A 15,598-nucleotide genomic window follows, 5' to 3' on the forward strand; every position below is an offset into this window, starting at 1 on the left:
GCAGCACTAGAATGTAAACTCCCTGAGGTCAGGAGAGAACCATGCCCATCACAATCACCATCGGTTGGCACTGTCCACAGTGCCCTCTGTTGGAAGGGCTCATAGAGGGCACTCAAGAAATTAAACAAGAGTAATTCCCACAACAACCCTCTCCAGTTGTTGGTGTCATCCCCACGTTATACATGTGGTGACTATTCCTGAAGAGGAGCAGTGACCTGGATTTCACAGAGTGCCACTCGTGTTATGCAAGGGGCAAATGACCTGTCGAAGCACATGCTTCAGGACCCACTCTGGAAAGTTCTGTCTGCTTTAATGTCAAAGCAAAATCAAGAAGGAAAACTAAAGCAGTTCCTTTTATTTCAAGGGGAGAAAAAAGGGTGAAACAGATAAGAAAAATAACAACAGGCCTACAACTCAAGGCCAAGTGATAAAGTAGCAGCTTCAATCTCTGCTCCCAACAGGAGTCAGTGCGTCTCCCACACAGGCAGAGGGGCCATCTGCGGAAGAGAACCTGAACACTGACAGGTGGTGTTGCCATCAGTTAGCACCCCATAAACATCAAGGTCACTCTGTTCAGGCCCCTTCCATTAAAATGTGTAAGAGCTCACAACCCAGCTTGTAAAAGGCTGATGGAGAGGTGCCCAGCCACCAGGCAACCTCAGCTTCATGGCAGGAGAGCATGTCGTGTGTAAACTGGCGAGGAAACGCAGGGTTTAGATGGACAACCCAGCAAGTCTCCAGATGACAAAAGTGAGACTGAATGTCTGGGAAATTCCATGTAGGGGATCTCATTTCGTTTGACATAGATCCAGGGGCTGGCTTGGTTGTAACAAAGAAGCAACAGGGCCAGAAAAGGAGATGGATCTGCTGGAAGAACCATCAGGAGGTCCCCATAAGGAGAGCCTGCCTTTTTGCTGATCAGTTTCCATAATCTTACAATGTCTGTCTGGCGCATTGCTCTGAGACTTGTCAAAACAAGGGAGGAGCCCCGTGTGACCATATGATCTTACAGAATCCGCTGATGCTCTCTGGGTCTTAGTAGTAGCTTCTCCTCTAGGAAAGATGGTAACCGGGGGTTCTGACAGCATTGTTGTGATAGTTTAGTGAGAAATTATATATAAAGAGTGCTCTGTAAACTCTAAAACCTGACATAATTGTTGGTTATTAAGCCAAAAATGGCTATCCCCACACATTACCTCATTTGATCTAACACCAACCCTATGACATGGATGAAATGGGAATTATTATACCTATTTCACAGAAACAGAAAGTGAGGTTCAATGACTTTCATAACTTGCAGCTTACAGATCACCCAGCTAGTAAGTGGCAAAGCCAAGGGCAGACCCCAGATCTGTCTAATCGTAAAATTCATGGTGTTTTATTCATTGCAGTTAAGCAAGAAGGCACAGCAGTAACCAGTATAGATTATTTGCATAATCTTGGGATTCCAGTACCAGTGTGAGTTTTGTCTGGATTGTGATCTCCCAGAGGACAAAGATTAGGTCTGGTTTTTCTCTGTATTCCTAGCACCAGCCATAGTCTTCAGCACATAGTAGGTATGCTTGGAAAGCTAGAGGAATAATGAACGAGTCCATATGAATGCGTCAATCCCTGCTGTACATCAGGCAGCCTCTGAAGGGATGCTGTCACCATCCCCACTTTACAGAAGAAGAAAACGAGTTTCAGCAATTTGACAGGTTGCCTAAGTCGCATCACTGGTAGAATGTATTTGGAATCACACCTAAATCCAACACTCTTTCATCCACACTGCCTTCAGATTAATTATCATAGGAATGGCCTACCTGTTAGCTGAAGCCTAAGGTCAGGCAAATGCTAGGAGAAGGCTGCCTCCTGTGCTCTAGACCCCCTGTGCTCTGATGCCTGAAAACAGCCCGGCTTCAGCCCCAGCAGCCTGTCCCTCTGCCGGCTCACACCTCAGTGAATAGAAGCGCTGTTCGCTGTTGACTTTTACACCATAAACTGCCACCTGGAAAAAGTGCTGAGTAAAAGCAAACAAATGCTAAGCTAAAGGTCCCTCCCAGGTCTCTCGGGCAAGTTGCAGCCCTGAGGCAGGTCCTGCCGCCAGGGTCACCAGGGGTCACTTCTGTGCAGAAAGGTTAGAAATTTCCAAAACAGGACTTTGGAAGGCCTGGGGTTGGAGATTGTCACTCCAATCTCTAATGTCAAGACATTGTCTGTATGAAAAGAAGGGAAGGAAGCTCAAAGACCATCCTGAGAGAGCCACATTTCTGGAGGGCTGTTGGATGGAGTGACACTTGTCCACAGCCCCACGCCAACCTGGGAGGTTTCCATTAGAGAGATGCCAGGGCCGGCCCTCAGCCAGGCTGAGCAGGGTGTAAATGAATCACTTTACTTTCTCAGGCCGCCCCAGGCACACAGGATTCATCCCCTAGTCCACAAAAATTAAGGGTCTGTTCTGGGCGAAGCTTTGTACTGAGGACCAAGCAAAGAAGCGATCAGGAGAATCCAGTCCAGACTTGGATGTCCCCAGTCTGACAGCGAGACTGGCAGGGAAACAGAAAATCAGTTTACCATGTAATACGGAAGGGCAAGGAACAAGAGAATAACCACAGGGTGAATCATAGACTTCCCAGAGGAGAGATCCTTGAGCCAAGCCCTGGGGGTAGATACTGCTGTGAAATATGGAGGGTGTTTGTATCACAGACTCCCAAGATCTTGGGGCTAGAAGAAACCTTAGATGCCATCAGATTCCCCCCAAAGAAGATGAGGAAACCCAACACCCAGTGAGGCAGACTGATGTCCCCAAGGTCACCCAGCAGATGAGGGGCTGAGCAGGCATGGGCCTTGCACACCTGGTCCGTGGATTCCTAGTCTAAAGTTCATTGTCCTGAGAGACCTTTCTTGAGTTAGATCTCTCGGCCAAGCCCTTCTCAATCTCGCCCCTCACCGAGTACTCACCGCAGCCCTGACGGTTGGCAGAGGTACCGTGTGGCATCCTCGTTGCTGTCCATCACTCGATACATCCATGACGTCAAGGAACCTGCCTATGGTCACATAGCTCAGAAGCTGCTGAGCCTGGCACAGAACCTGGGCCCCCCAGTTCCAGGCCAGGGCTTCTTGCCCATTTCCCAGTGGACCCTTCACCTCTGTGCAGCTGAGAAATCTGATGTGTATCTGCATGTAGTACTTCCCTTTCCAGGTAGTGGGCCTGACAAGGTGTCAGGCATGGGACACCCCATAAATGGTGACTCAGCCATTGTGGATTTTGTTTTGTTTTGTTTAATTCACAGACATTGTAGCCACTGCCTTGTAGGTTGATACAGAAGGTCTACGCCTCTGAGATCTAATTTTGATTTATCTCCCTTTTCAAAAATAGCTAGACTCTTAGTAGCTTCTCAACCAGGAATACTTGGAAAATTCCAAGCTGTCGTGGGCAAATGCAGCCTGGCACAATGCCAGTTAATTTAGTTTGAAAGAGAACAAAAGCGTGGGGGTTTTCATTTGAAGACTGTTGGGCCATAAGGCACAGACGCCCGGCAGGGTCTCCGTCACAGCCCTGGCAGAGAGCATCCGTGGCCTCAGCTGCTCAACCTGCCTCCTAAAAACCTGCATCGGAGCCTTCGCCACCTCTGCCCATGGAACGGGAAAGCTGGCACTGACCCTGCGCCCAGCGGGTCTGTGAATTGGGCCGTGCGTGTTCTGCACCAGCTCACAGACGGGCCTTTGTGAAGGGCTGGGTGACTCGTCTCTGGCTGGGACACGGTCCCTAGCTATTTGCTTTGGATCCGAAGGACCATGGAGGCGGTGCTTGGAGTTGGAGTGGCAAGGCAGTATGCAGGAGGTTGAGCACAGGCAGCAAAAGCACAGGACCGGCCCCCAGAGTCTCTCCCCATCCCCGGGGTGCATGGGACCGGCCTCCCTCTCACCCCGCCTTGAGGACAGTCAGGGCCCGATGGAAACATGGGCCCCAGACCCCTGCACGTGCTGCAGCCAGGCCCACAAGCACTTCCCTTGGCCATCAGGGACTCGTCCTCACTTTGTTTTCACACATAACCAGTTTTTAATTAAATTTGACTTTTCCTCACATCTGTTCAGAAGGCCGGTCCCCCTTGGAAGTGGCGCGCACAAGAGGGGGGGCAGGCTGGCAGTAAGGGAAAGCAAACAGAGCAGAGCCCTTCCATCGGCCCATGTTGGTAAGGGAAGTGGGCTCAAAACAGGCTTTTGCCTGGAGAATTGTTCTCACCCGAGGGTCATTGTTTGGGGAGATTAGCCTCCCAGGCCTCTGACATCGGATCCATCCTCCCCAGGAGCCAAGGAAGGTAGCCAGGTGTGACCCTTGCTCCCGACAATGACCTGACCAGCTCAAAATGTGTTTTTTTCTCTCCCCTCCCTCCCCTGCTGTCCTCCCTGCAGAGATCTGTGCTGCCGACTGTGGGGGCCATGGCGTCTGTGTGGGGGGCACCTGCCGCTGCGAGGAAGGCTGGATGGGGGCGGCCTGCGACCAACGGGCCTGCCACCCACGCTGTGCGGAGCACGGGACCTGCCGCGATGGCAAGTGCGAGTGCAGCCCCGGCTGGAACGGCGAGCACTGCACCATCGGTATGGCGGGCCCAGGCCCGGGGGGTCTGCTGTGGGGCGCATGCTGCCTCTGTCCGCATGTGGGAGCTGGGCACAAAGTCCTTTCATCTGGCGACATTATGGTTGGCATCTCCCAGCAACAATTGAACATAAACTCACAATTGGGCATTTTTAACCTTTTCCCTCCCATTCTGCACTTCTCAAATGTCTGTTAGCTGGTACACATGCCTTGCTGTGTATCCCTCCTGGGCCAGCTGCTGTAGGTCTCTGCGCTGAGGAGCTGTGGCCCAAGAGGAAGGCACACAACCAGCACTTAGCAGCTGTGGGCTATCCCAGCGCCTCTCTGAGCCATGGTTTGCTGACCTATATCATGGGGATCATAATGCATAGAAAGAGTGTAGCACAGGCCAGCAGAGAGTGTAGGGCTGGGTATGTGTGGCCATGATGATCAAACTCGTGATCTGGTCAAGAGGGTTTAGGCTTAGCTCTTAGTCCCCACCCCCACTGGCCTGGAATCCTGGGGAAAGTTTCCCATGGGTCCCGGGCCACATCTGCCTCCCATCAGGCCTCAATCCCTCCCTCCCCAGTCCTCAGCCTCCATCCTGTCTGCATTCGTCTCCTCTCTGCTCTCAGGGGGCTCCTCAGGCTGCCCCTGCTGAAGCAGTGCTGTTGGCAGCTCTCGGAGCAAGCCCATCACTCCGTTCCCTCCTTCCTGCCTTGCCTGCTGCTTTTGTTGATTTTAAACACAGCCAGACGTTTTGCTTGGTTTATTATCCTGGAAAGAGCACTCACCAAAAGCTCTTTATTGAATCAACTGGTTTGTGTGTGTGTTTTAAGTTCTTCCTCTTCCATTTTTTGCAAAGGGAGGGTCTGTGATCAGATGGCAAGCACATGGCTTTAGAAGGTCGGATTCCTCTCCAACTCTAAACATCCCCTCTTGGGGCTGGGAGATGAACCCCAGACCTTTCAAGGGACAGAGACATTTTGAGCAAATGGGGTCACAGCTTTTCTCCTTTTTTGTTTTTTCACGTCATTCCTTTTGTTTTGTGATCTGAAATTAGTCCGTATTCCTCATCCCCATGCCCACAACATCGCTCTATTGATAAAGGGCAGCGGAAGCCCTTGTGCTTCTTAACAATAATAATGGCTTCTAATTTTTGAGTGTTTACGATGCGCCAAGCATGTGCTAAGGGCTTCTAACTGCATTATTTCATACTACAAAGAGTCCCCCTCTGAAGGCACACGTGTTATTCCCTCCTTCTCAGGGACCCGAGGCTTGAGGTCACTTAGCTTGTAGGAAGAACAGGAATTTGAGGCTTAGTTTGCAGAGCCTCCGTGCAGGGTCTCTATAGCAGCTGCTTGCTCTGCGCCCCACAGGACAGCCTGGATTTGCTATGGGGCATCGGCTTGCATCCTTTGGAGGCTGTGCCTCCTCATTCCCGTTATGCTAGAAGCTGCAAAGCATTTCGCCCACCCCAGCTCTTAACAGAGCTGCTCCAGAGTCCAGGGTGGCCCTTCCTGCTTTGCCCCCAGCAGAAGGTGCCGCACCATCATAATGCACACTTCCGGGTGGCCTCTTCATGTCTGTGTCATCCTACCTTATGATCGTCCTGAACACCCCTTCATGAGAAGTGGCCCCTATCACTCACGGGCCCTCTTCTTTAAACCCCACTTTCCCCTCACCCTCACTTTTCCCCATGACTGAGGACAGGCTGACCTTTTAGCCTCCCAGCCCGGTTGGGGGGGGGGGGCATCTCTGTTAAAACCAAAAGCAGAGTCCAGAGAGAGTACATTATGTTTTCTATCACTCAGTTACAGAGTTCTCAACTCACCTTACCAAGTTCCAAAAAGTTTATGGATGGCAGACTTTTATAAGATAAAAGCATCTCATCTTAGTCAAATGACGATGAGGGATCTCAGGGAATTCTCCCTGAGCCCAGTCATAGATGATTCATGCCGGCGCTGGTGGGCAGGTGGGGCTACACCTAATGTCTTGTGGATGGACGCTCAGCAGCCTGGCCTGAAGAATATCCAATATGTTTGGATGCCAAGAAGTCAAAGCATCCCCCCCACCCCCAGCCCTGCACTCCCACACACCCATCGTCACTGTTTAAGAGCAAATTCCTCCTTGGGATTGCAGATGCTTTTTGCCCTCCAGATGAGAAATGCATCAAGGTAAATGGGCATGATTCAAGAGGGAGGTTGACAGTCATAAATACCAGAAAAATGTCACAGGACATTGAAGAAGTAATGGACTAGTCATAGTGGCTCAGATGAAAGGACATTGGCTCAGAATTCTATTACCTTTCATTTTGTGGTGAGCGTTTCCTTTGTCCCTGTGTAATCTCCCCGCATGGCAACTTGCTCTCCGTGGGTCTCTGCCTGTGGCCAGCTGCATCCCCAGTGAGAAACCCAGCAGCTTAGTTCTGAAGGAACACTCCAGTCGTCTTGTTCAGTACAGGGGAAGGGGTAGAAGAGGCAAAGGCGAGAAACAATGGTGGTGCTTTCTTTTCCCTTTTGGAATAAGAATGAGAAGGAGAAACCCCTGTTTAACCTTAACTGGGGACAAGAAGCACCTTCCTGTGTTTCCAGGGAACTTCACTCCTTTTGAGAGTCATTTAGGAAAAGACAAAAACTGTTGGTGTGGCAAGTTAGAAATTCCAAGTGTTACATTTTCTCTTGTTAGCTGATTTCATTACTATACAAGAGGTCATTATAGTGCAGCGAGTTCATGTGCTGGAGTATAGTTATGTCCTGTACCGGAGAAAAAGCTGGAATCCGTGACACTGGTGCAGAGACCTCCATGCAGTAGAAGCAAGAGAGGAGGGCCTGTTTATTCACACTCCACTGCCTCCATAAACAGGAAAGAATGATTTGATGACCTACCAGCTGGCAGTAAACACCAGGACAAGTCTGGGCTCCTTATGGTCAAGTCCCCAGCGTAAGAATACTTTCACCCCAGTGACATTTCCCAGAGCAGAGTATTATAGTAGCAATTAAATATCTGCTTTCGGAGGCGTTGGCCCATCTTGTCTTTCATGGAAGCTACTTGATTTTTCTCCAGAAGAGGTTGGTTTTTCAGAACGAAAGGTAAATGGACAGGCGCATCATCTCTAACGACAGTAATTTTGTCAAAAAGCAAGACAATTCACATTGAATCCTAATTCCTTATGCTGGGAGTTATCTGTCTCTTTAACGTCTTCAGGAAAGGTCTTTGGTGAAAGCACGATGGGCAGACCACCTGGTCGCTAGGGGCTTCGTCTTCTCCCTCCGTGACTCACAGAACGGGGGGAGGCTGGAGGAGGCCTCCAGGGATGACCAAGTCCAGGAGGCTTCCTCCTCCACTGGCCACAGAACTGCGCACCCATCATCCCAAAACTGAGTTATCCCGCTTCTAAAAATACACCACAAATAAGAAGGGGTTTTTCATTTCCGCGCTCTCTTGTCAGTAATGCTCCCAGTTGCATATCTGAAACCCGTTTTTCCTCATCCAAAAGTTAAGGTAAGAAAATTTGACATGGCTCTATTTTTCAAGCATATGATCACTACAGAGACATTAAAAGTATATTCAGGGGATGTGTTTTCCAGGAATTTCATGGGTCTCAAGTCTGGGGCTTGACCTCCCAATTCTTTAGAAAAAGCTAAAAATCATAGTTAAGTTTGAGAAAGTGTCTAATTTTTTTTCCTGTTTCTTTGAAAACAGTACTATCATTTTTGATCACTTCTACGATCATTATTTTATTCATTTCAGGGCCCCTTGTTTCTAAAGTCTCAAAACACATGTAGGAAATGCCAGCTTCTGATTACATTTGTAAAATTCCAACCTTGACCCCAAAGCTGTGATTGTTCAAGATGCCAGATACACAGAATTATTTACTAGGCTTCAGGAGAGCTGTCCAATCATATAAATCTTGATTCTTGACACAAATCCTCCTCTGGGAGTACAGACTGGAATAATACTGTGATGATGCAGTAGTTCAAGTGAGCCCAGCCAGATTTCATGATAAAAAGAGATGATAAAGAAAGGCCACACAGCTTTCTGGAGTTCTTTGTCCACTTTTCAATGGTAGCTCTCAGGCTTCTCGTTTGTAATCAGACAGTCCTTCGCTGAGAGCTTAAAAAACCCTCACAAGGAGTCAGAGCCTGTTTGATAACCCTATCCTCGTCCTTCAAAGTACTCTCACACAACAGGACCTGTGACCTGACAGGACAGATGCTGGCAAGGACGAGAGAAAATGAACAGGGATCTACCCCAGGTTATCAAAGCCGATGGTCCTGAGAGATGTTAGCCCACACATGGAAGGGGTGGGAAACTGGAAGGAGGTCAGTAAGGCTCTGTGAGTCCCTCTCAGGTGGGTGCCATTGGCCATTTACTCATTGATCCTTCATCCAAAGCAAAGGGGATTAATCTATCCAAGGTTTTACAAGAACATCTCTTTGATTGTTTATCAAATATCTGAAGAAGTTACATGATTATAAGCACCCTAACCATCACCTGCTATAACAATCCTTGTTTAATCTGGCTTGATGTGTACCAGTGATACAACTGTTAGAGTCAACTGAAGCTCCTGGAGAATGACGATGAAGAACCTCTTGCCACGTTCTCCACAACCTTTGATAGGGGGCCCTTGAAGCTTCTTGGGATAAACTTTTCGAAACTTGTTTGGGTGCAGGCAAGTCAAGTAAAGAGGTTTGAATGTTGAAGGCCATAGAAATGCTGAAGAGATCTAAGACCTCACAGACTCCGTGCCTTTTATCATAAATAGCTGTGCACCTCCACTATCTCTAGCTTCTTGCATAGTGATGGGAATGGAGAAGGAATGTAGAAAATGTGTGCAAATGTTGAAAAAATAAGCATAGCCTGAGAGGAAAGAGGACTCTCCTGTCATCAGCGGCATCCCAAAGTCCTGAGGAGAAAGATGCGAGAATTTTGTGAAGTCCTGAGTCTACCATCCACAAGTGCAAACTCATGGACTTTGTGTCATCTTTCCTGAAAGTTATTATATTAAAATCATGGTGGATTTTTTTAAGTGACTATACTCAAGGACATATGTACCAAGATTTTCAAACAACAGTAGCATGGACAACAGTATGAACTTCTGCATGTGGCTTTTATAAATAAATGGCATTGGACTTCAAAGATCCAATTACCCCTTTCGTCTTAAGTAGAAGGAAGCCCTATTCTGTTTGCAGAAAACTCTTGGATTTGGTACTAACTGGCCATTATCAGCTTCTGGACTCATGGTGTGGCTCAGGATCACTGTGTGACAGTGGTTTATGGAACCAGAGCTTAGAGTTTCGAATGCCCATTTTGTCTCCTGAAACCCACAGCACTGTAACCTGAGTCTGCCTCAGTCATTTCCACTATCTACTCTTCCTGCCTATGATCTAGAGAAATTAGGAAGGATTTTTTTAAAGGTACTAGAGTATTATTATACTTACACTAAATAGAGATTTTTATTACTCATTTCTTAAAAATGACATGGCAAAAATGCATTAAAAGAGAGCTCTGTGAAGTCAGCCCTAGGCTTGGGGAGTCTAGCCTGCAGAGAAGGTATAATCTGTCCTCACCACCAGAGCCAGCCTCGTCATCCTTTCCAACCCGTGAGAGAAGCTCCAGTTCTTCTGCAGCTGGGCTCAGTGATTACAACAATCTGTGATCATGGCTGTGTGCTCAACTCAACAGATCCAAAACCTGAGAACACGAACTGAGCCAGGAAGTTCAGGAGACCCTGTTTATTATTGTTCTCAGGTGACATATCAAAGGAGGCAATGTCTAAGAGGTTTTTAGGTCACCCTGAAAAATGAGATGAACAACTTGACTAAGACAGGCATGACAGATGAACCAAGAATCAAGAGTCTTCACCTTAGCCAGAGACACTTCCTGGGCTGTGCTACCTGTGAGCCAGCCCTGTCTTTCATTATTCAGAATTTTACAACTTTGTTTATACACTCTTGCTTTCATACGCCATTCTCTTCCACTTTCTTTTCTTCCGTCTTGTGCTCTCATGGACTCCATAAGAATGAAGGGGAAGCACACAAGCCCAGTTAAATTCTCGTCTTCCCAATTTTCCACTTGGCTGTGCAGCCTCCAGGAGCATATTTCATCTAGAAACAAAGACCACATGGAAACTTCAACTAGACACATAGCCTCTCATCCACCCATCTTTTGCAGCAAATATGTATTGATGACCAGCAACAGTGTCTGTTCTACCCAGAGGACTGAAAAAATAAATTTTTATTTTATTTTTTTAGTGAAGAAAGGAAGAATGTTCTTGCAGTTGCTAGAACCCTAGGGCTTCCACATAAGGCCCCACCATTGCAGTCCAATCCTACTTACGGGCTTTGGATTCATGTGTGCAATCAAGCTGAGGATGGAGGCCCCCCTGGCAGAAAGCATCACGCCCTTCAGGAGACGGCCTTTGGTCCAGCCATTGTGGGAGCCCTCATGGGAGCTGTAGAGAAAGGGGTGGGTGGGAAGCCCCCCCAGTAGCTATGAGGAGCCCAGGTGGGGAAGGTGAGACGGCACTACTGATTGATGCCAGGAACGAAGAGGGCTGCTCTGCTTTCAAGACCCAGCCACGTAGATACACCCTGGGGTTTATTTCAGAACAATGTTTGACACCCATCCTCACAGAGAAACAAAACCTTCGATTGCTGAGTGAGTCAAGGCTTGGGTGCAACCCCTCCATTGGAAGACAAATCGTACACCATTCTGTCTTTTGAGTTAGCAAGCATTGAGAAGTGGCCAGGTTTTCTTTTCTTTTTCTTGTTTCTCACAGTGACATCCATTGACCCAACTTAAATTCTCTGTAAGAGGCACCAAGGAGAAATGCTTCTTACTGAGAACACCAAGCATTCTACATTCGAGTCTGTGTGGACACATGTGTCCATGGAAAATTCAGAAATGGCAAACAGATAATCTGGTGGTATATTTGACCAAAGACTCAGTCCACTTCCCTAGTGCATATCAGAGATGATCCCAAGTTTGCATATGTCTAAGTTCCAGCTGCCAGAAAGCACCTCTGCCCAGACGGGGAACATTTGCTCTTATATGGCTGCTTCCCCCAAACGGAAGCTGCACGCTCCTCTGGATAGACAAAGGGCAAGTTCTAGTATTCCATAAAGTTGAATACCCATGACAGAGCAGGAGCATGGCCATGTCTGCACCTTCCTATCCTCCTTTTTCTCCTGTTTTCCCTAGCCATATGTCTTCTTATACATGATGACCTTTCCGAATCCCTGGATCATAGAATGAGTTGAAGTTCCTTTTGACCCTTCCTGGAGAATGTGCTTGCTCTCCCTCCTTCTCTCTCATGTCATCTTGTCTTTGGTTTTATTTTTCCCTACATGGCCGGTCTGTCCCAAACATGGGGCACATCCCCCCACCCAGTCCCCTGGGCACCTGGCATGGTTACATACGTGGCAGGCAGTGTTGCACTTATTTGATCCTACCTTAAATGTCCTGTCTTTTATTCCCCAAGCGCACTATCTGGATAGGGTAGTTAAAGGTATGGTCTTCCTTCCTCTATTTTCCTATTGTCTTTGTGTGTGTGTTTGTGTATAAGCATAAAAGAAGAAATGTGTATATAAGCAATGTATATACACCCCAGAAGCATGGTGTCTAGATATTGCCACATCCCCAGCTTTGTCCCAGTGTTTGCTCCCCAAAGGGTGGGTTTTTGGTCACGAGGTGGTTGATAACACCCGGAGCGTCATTCTTCCCCCTAAAGAGCTCGCTCTGTCTGTGACATTACCATTGTGCTGTTGTCCTTCCCTCCACATGCACACATACGCCCCTCACTTGTTCTGCCCTATCTTCTGTCACCCTGCCCGTGCCTTACAGCCCGTAGTCCATCAGAATTAAGATACTGAGGACCAGGGTGGGTGTCCTGAGAAAAGAAGAGGCTCCAGAGCAAGCTCAGAAGTCTGAACAACTACATTACACTACTGTTGTCATGGTCATTCATCCAACAACTACATATGAAGCACTTGCTAGTACTAGTGCTGTGTGCTAGGTGCTGTGACAGGCTCTGGGCAGTTGGGGACACAGACCCCTGACCTTGGGAAGTGGGTAGTCTGTTTGCTTGTTTTGTGTTTTTTTCTTTTTTTCTTTTTCAGAAAAGGCCCAAGTTTGGTAAGGTTTATGTTCGAGGAGTGTTCCGTATAGGCAAAGTAATTCCCTTTTCAACATCTTTATTAATTAGCTAGTGCCCCATTTACCCAAATAGGTCTGATTCCTCTAAGAGTAAGTCTGGAAAGTTCAGATACGTGTGCACCCATATGTGAGTTCACAACCCCCCTGAGGAGAAATATCCTACAATATTCATCATTTTATCCTGAAGTCCTAACTTATCACCTGGCACAAAGTATGTGCTTGGTGGTTAAGGAAAAATACTTCCTTGTCAGACTGCCTGACAATGAATCCCAAGTCCACCAGGTATGAACTGGATGACCTTGGGCAAGTTACTTAACCTCCCTTCACTTGGGAGTCTTTGTACAATGAACTTGGTAACAGGACCTATCTCATAGGGTTGGCATTAGGATTAAGCAAAATAACGAATATAACGTGTTTAGCAAATGGGCAGGGGTAATGCTCAAAAAACATTAGTGATGCTATTTTATCATCATATTCTTATCCTCACCCTTAATTTGGAGAACTTCATTAGCCAGAGTCATTTTTGAAATTGTAAAGAAAATGGCTAAATTGGCTTTTAATAAGAGATAGCAATAGCTGTTTAAAAACTTATGGAAAGGGTTTGCGGGAAACATAAATGACTGACTGCTTTCCAATCAGAACATCTTTGCCAAGTACAGGAAAGGTGTTAATGGGCCCATCAGATGGATGCCTGGTGTTGAGAAGCAAGGTTCCTTGCATTTTACATGCTGGTCTTCAGCTGAGAATGTAGTCATTCTGGCAAGAGAGAGTAGTCCCTTTGAGCCTCTTTAAAATAGGCATCTCACACATGATCATTATCAGAGGAATCTTTGGTATGGATTAAATTTAATAATGGAACCATCTCTTTGGTAGAATTTTTTCATACTTTCTGAATTTTTTTCATATCCGTGAGTCTTAAGCAAGTTCTTTGAATTTTTTTTTAAGGGAGCAGATATAACTATACTCATTTTATTGGAAAAGGAAATTGCAGTTGAGGAAGTTGGGGAGCCCACCCTGGGTCACCCTTGTAGTGAGTGCCAGGGCCATGAGTTTGAATTTCCTGACCCAAACAGTATTTCCAACCTTCTGTCTTCTATCGTCATTCACCAGGAATGTCCCATAATTTCCGATATTCTTCCTCCAAGCCATGTCTTCCAAACTGGCACCCTCACCAGGAAGTGATATATATTCTCCCTCAACACCTGTTCTGATCTTTAGTTCAGAAAATATCACCAGACCTTTATTTGGATTAGGCCAATAAATCATAACTTGCTTTAAAAGACTTTTTTTTTTTTTTTTTTTTTTTACCAAAATCTAGGTTTGAACCAGGCCCCCATTCTGCTGACTTTCTGGTATGATGGGTTCTGATCTTAAAAAAAGATTTCAGAGACCTATACTGTGCAAACTTAAGACTTGTCTAAGTAGAGTACCATGTCAGCAAAGACGAGCCGACTTTTGTTCTTTGTTTTCCATTTGTGTCAGTAGATACTAAAGAAGCGACATGCACGTTAACAGATAATGCTGAACTCCTCCTAAGCACCAGAAAATGTGCATACCACACAACAGAAATGCTTTCTCTTCTTGTATTGCTGCAGTCTAGCAGAGTAGACACTAATAAAACAATCCCAATGAGTGCGGTGAGGGTTATGATGGGAAATGTCCAGGGGTCACCTAGCAAGAAGATCCCTCCAATTTAGGCAGGGCCTTATAGACTAAGATTGTGAACTTTAGGCAGAAGTGTATGAGAAAGACACTAAAGGTTATTAAAAGCAGGATGGTGGCTTAATGATGACATTTGTGATTTGGAAGGATTAGTCTTGCCATAGTGGGGAAAAAAGAGTTGAGGGGGAGCATTGGGGGCAAACAGACCAATTAGGAGACTCTTTCCATCATGGAGATGGGAGATGATGGTGACCTTGTCTAGGGAAGTGACTGTAGGGATGAAAAAGTACAAGAGGACTAGAAGGAGAGCCATAAAGAAATGGGACGTTCCAACAGGTGATAGGGTTAATACATGGCTCCTTTGCCACTTAACTAAAAACTGTCTTCAAGGATTTGGAAAGCCTTCCTGTCATACCTGATGCTGGCTTCAAGGGGACTTCTTCATAGGCTTACACAGAAGGCTGAAGATAAAGTGGTCCCTTGTCATTTAAAGGGCATCTTTTCTTTTGAAAAGCTTAGGCCTTCTCTAAACCTTGAAATTACATTATTTTGGTTCTAGCAAATGCCTGATGTGAGTCCTTCCAGAGGGGATTGTTAATGTCAGTTGGGTTCTTTGAATTATTGATGAGTCTCAGAGTTTGTAGAATTAATGAGCTTTAGTGGTAGGTAAGGATGGGCATTTTGCTTTAAGAAAGTCAGCAAGTCACCCCAGAGGAGGCTGCCTCATCCTGGCTAATGGGGGTGTGATCACTCCAGAAGAAACTGCTGGCTGAGAGCAATCCTCATTTAACCCACAAATACTCAGGGTCCCTCTGAAACCCTGAAACGGAGAGGACAGTGCAGATCCCCAGGGTATAACTTGGTCCATTTGGGGAAACTAACAATACTTAAAGTGTTGCTGTGATTTCACACAGAGAGCTTCCTTTCCCTGCGAACACTCACCCGCCTTGGAGGTCTCTGAGCAGCACAGAACATGTGCACTCGGCTTTGTGTGCCAGGACGAGCTCACCAGAAAGGGGTTCCCAAAGAGGGCTTTGTGGAGTGGAATCTCCCCCATTATTATAAGTGGTTATAGGGGAAAGAAAGTTCTGAGGTCAAATTGGAAATTATCCTGATAATCAAATAAGCAGGTTTCTTCCTTGTAAGACCCTTGGAGCCTTTAAGGTATTAATGTTCAGTGTGACTTTCTAGAGTGAGATTATAGGATAAAATGTTTTC

The 15,598-nt window shown here is 46.7% G+C and overlaps 1 protein-coding gene across 1 annotated transcript in view; it reads left to right on the plus strand.

Annotated features, from left to right (window-relative positions):
• Positions 1-15,598, plus strand: part of TENM4 (teneurin transmembrane protein 4) — a 721,609-nt gene that overhangs the window by 595,987 nt on the left and 110,024 nt on the right. The window contains exons 17-18 of the mRNA XM_059187848.1: positions 4,396-4,581; positions 12,045-12,071. Coding sequence (XP_059043831.1) covers positions 4,396-4,581; positions 12,045-12,071 — 213 coding nt within the window. The remainder of the gene's footprint in view (positions 1-4,395; positions 4,582-12,044; positions 12,072-15,598) is intronic.

Source organism: Mustela lutreola, chromosome 1 (assembly GCF_030435805.1).
Source record: "Mustela lutreola isolate mMusLut2 chromosome 1, mMusLut2.pri, whole genome shotgun sequence".
Classification (NCBI taxonomy): domain Eukaryota; kingdom Metazoa; phylum Chordata; class Mammalia; order Carnivora; family Mustelidae; genus Mustela; species Mustela lutreola.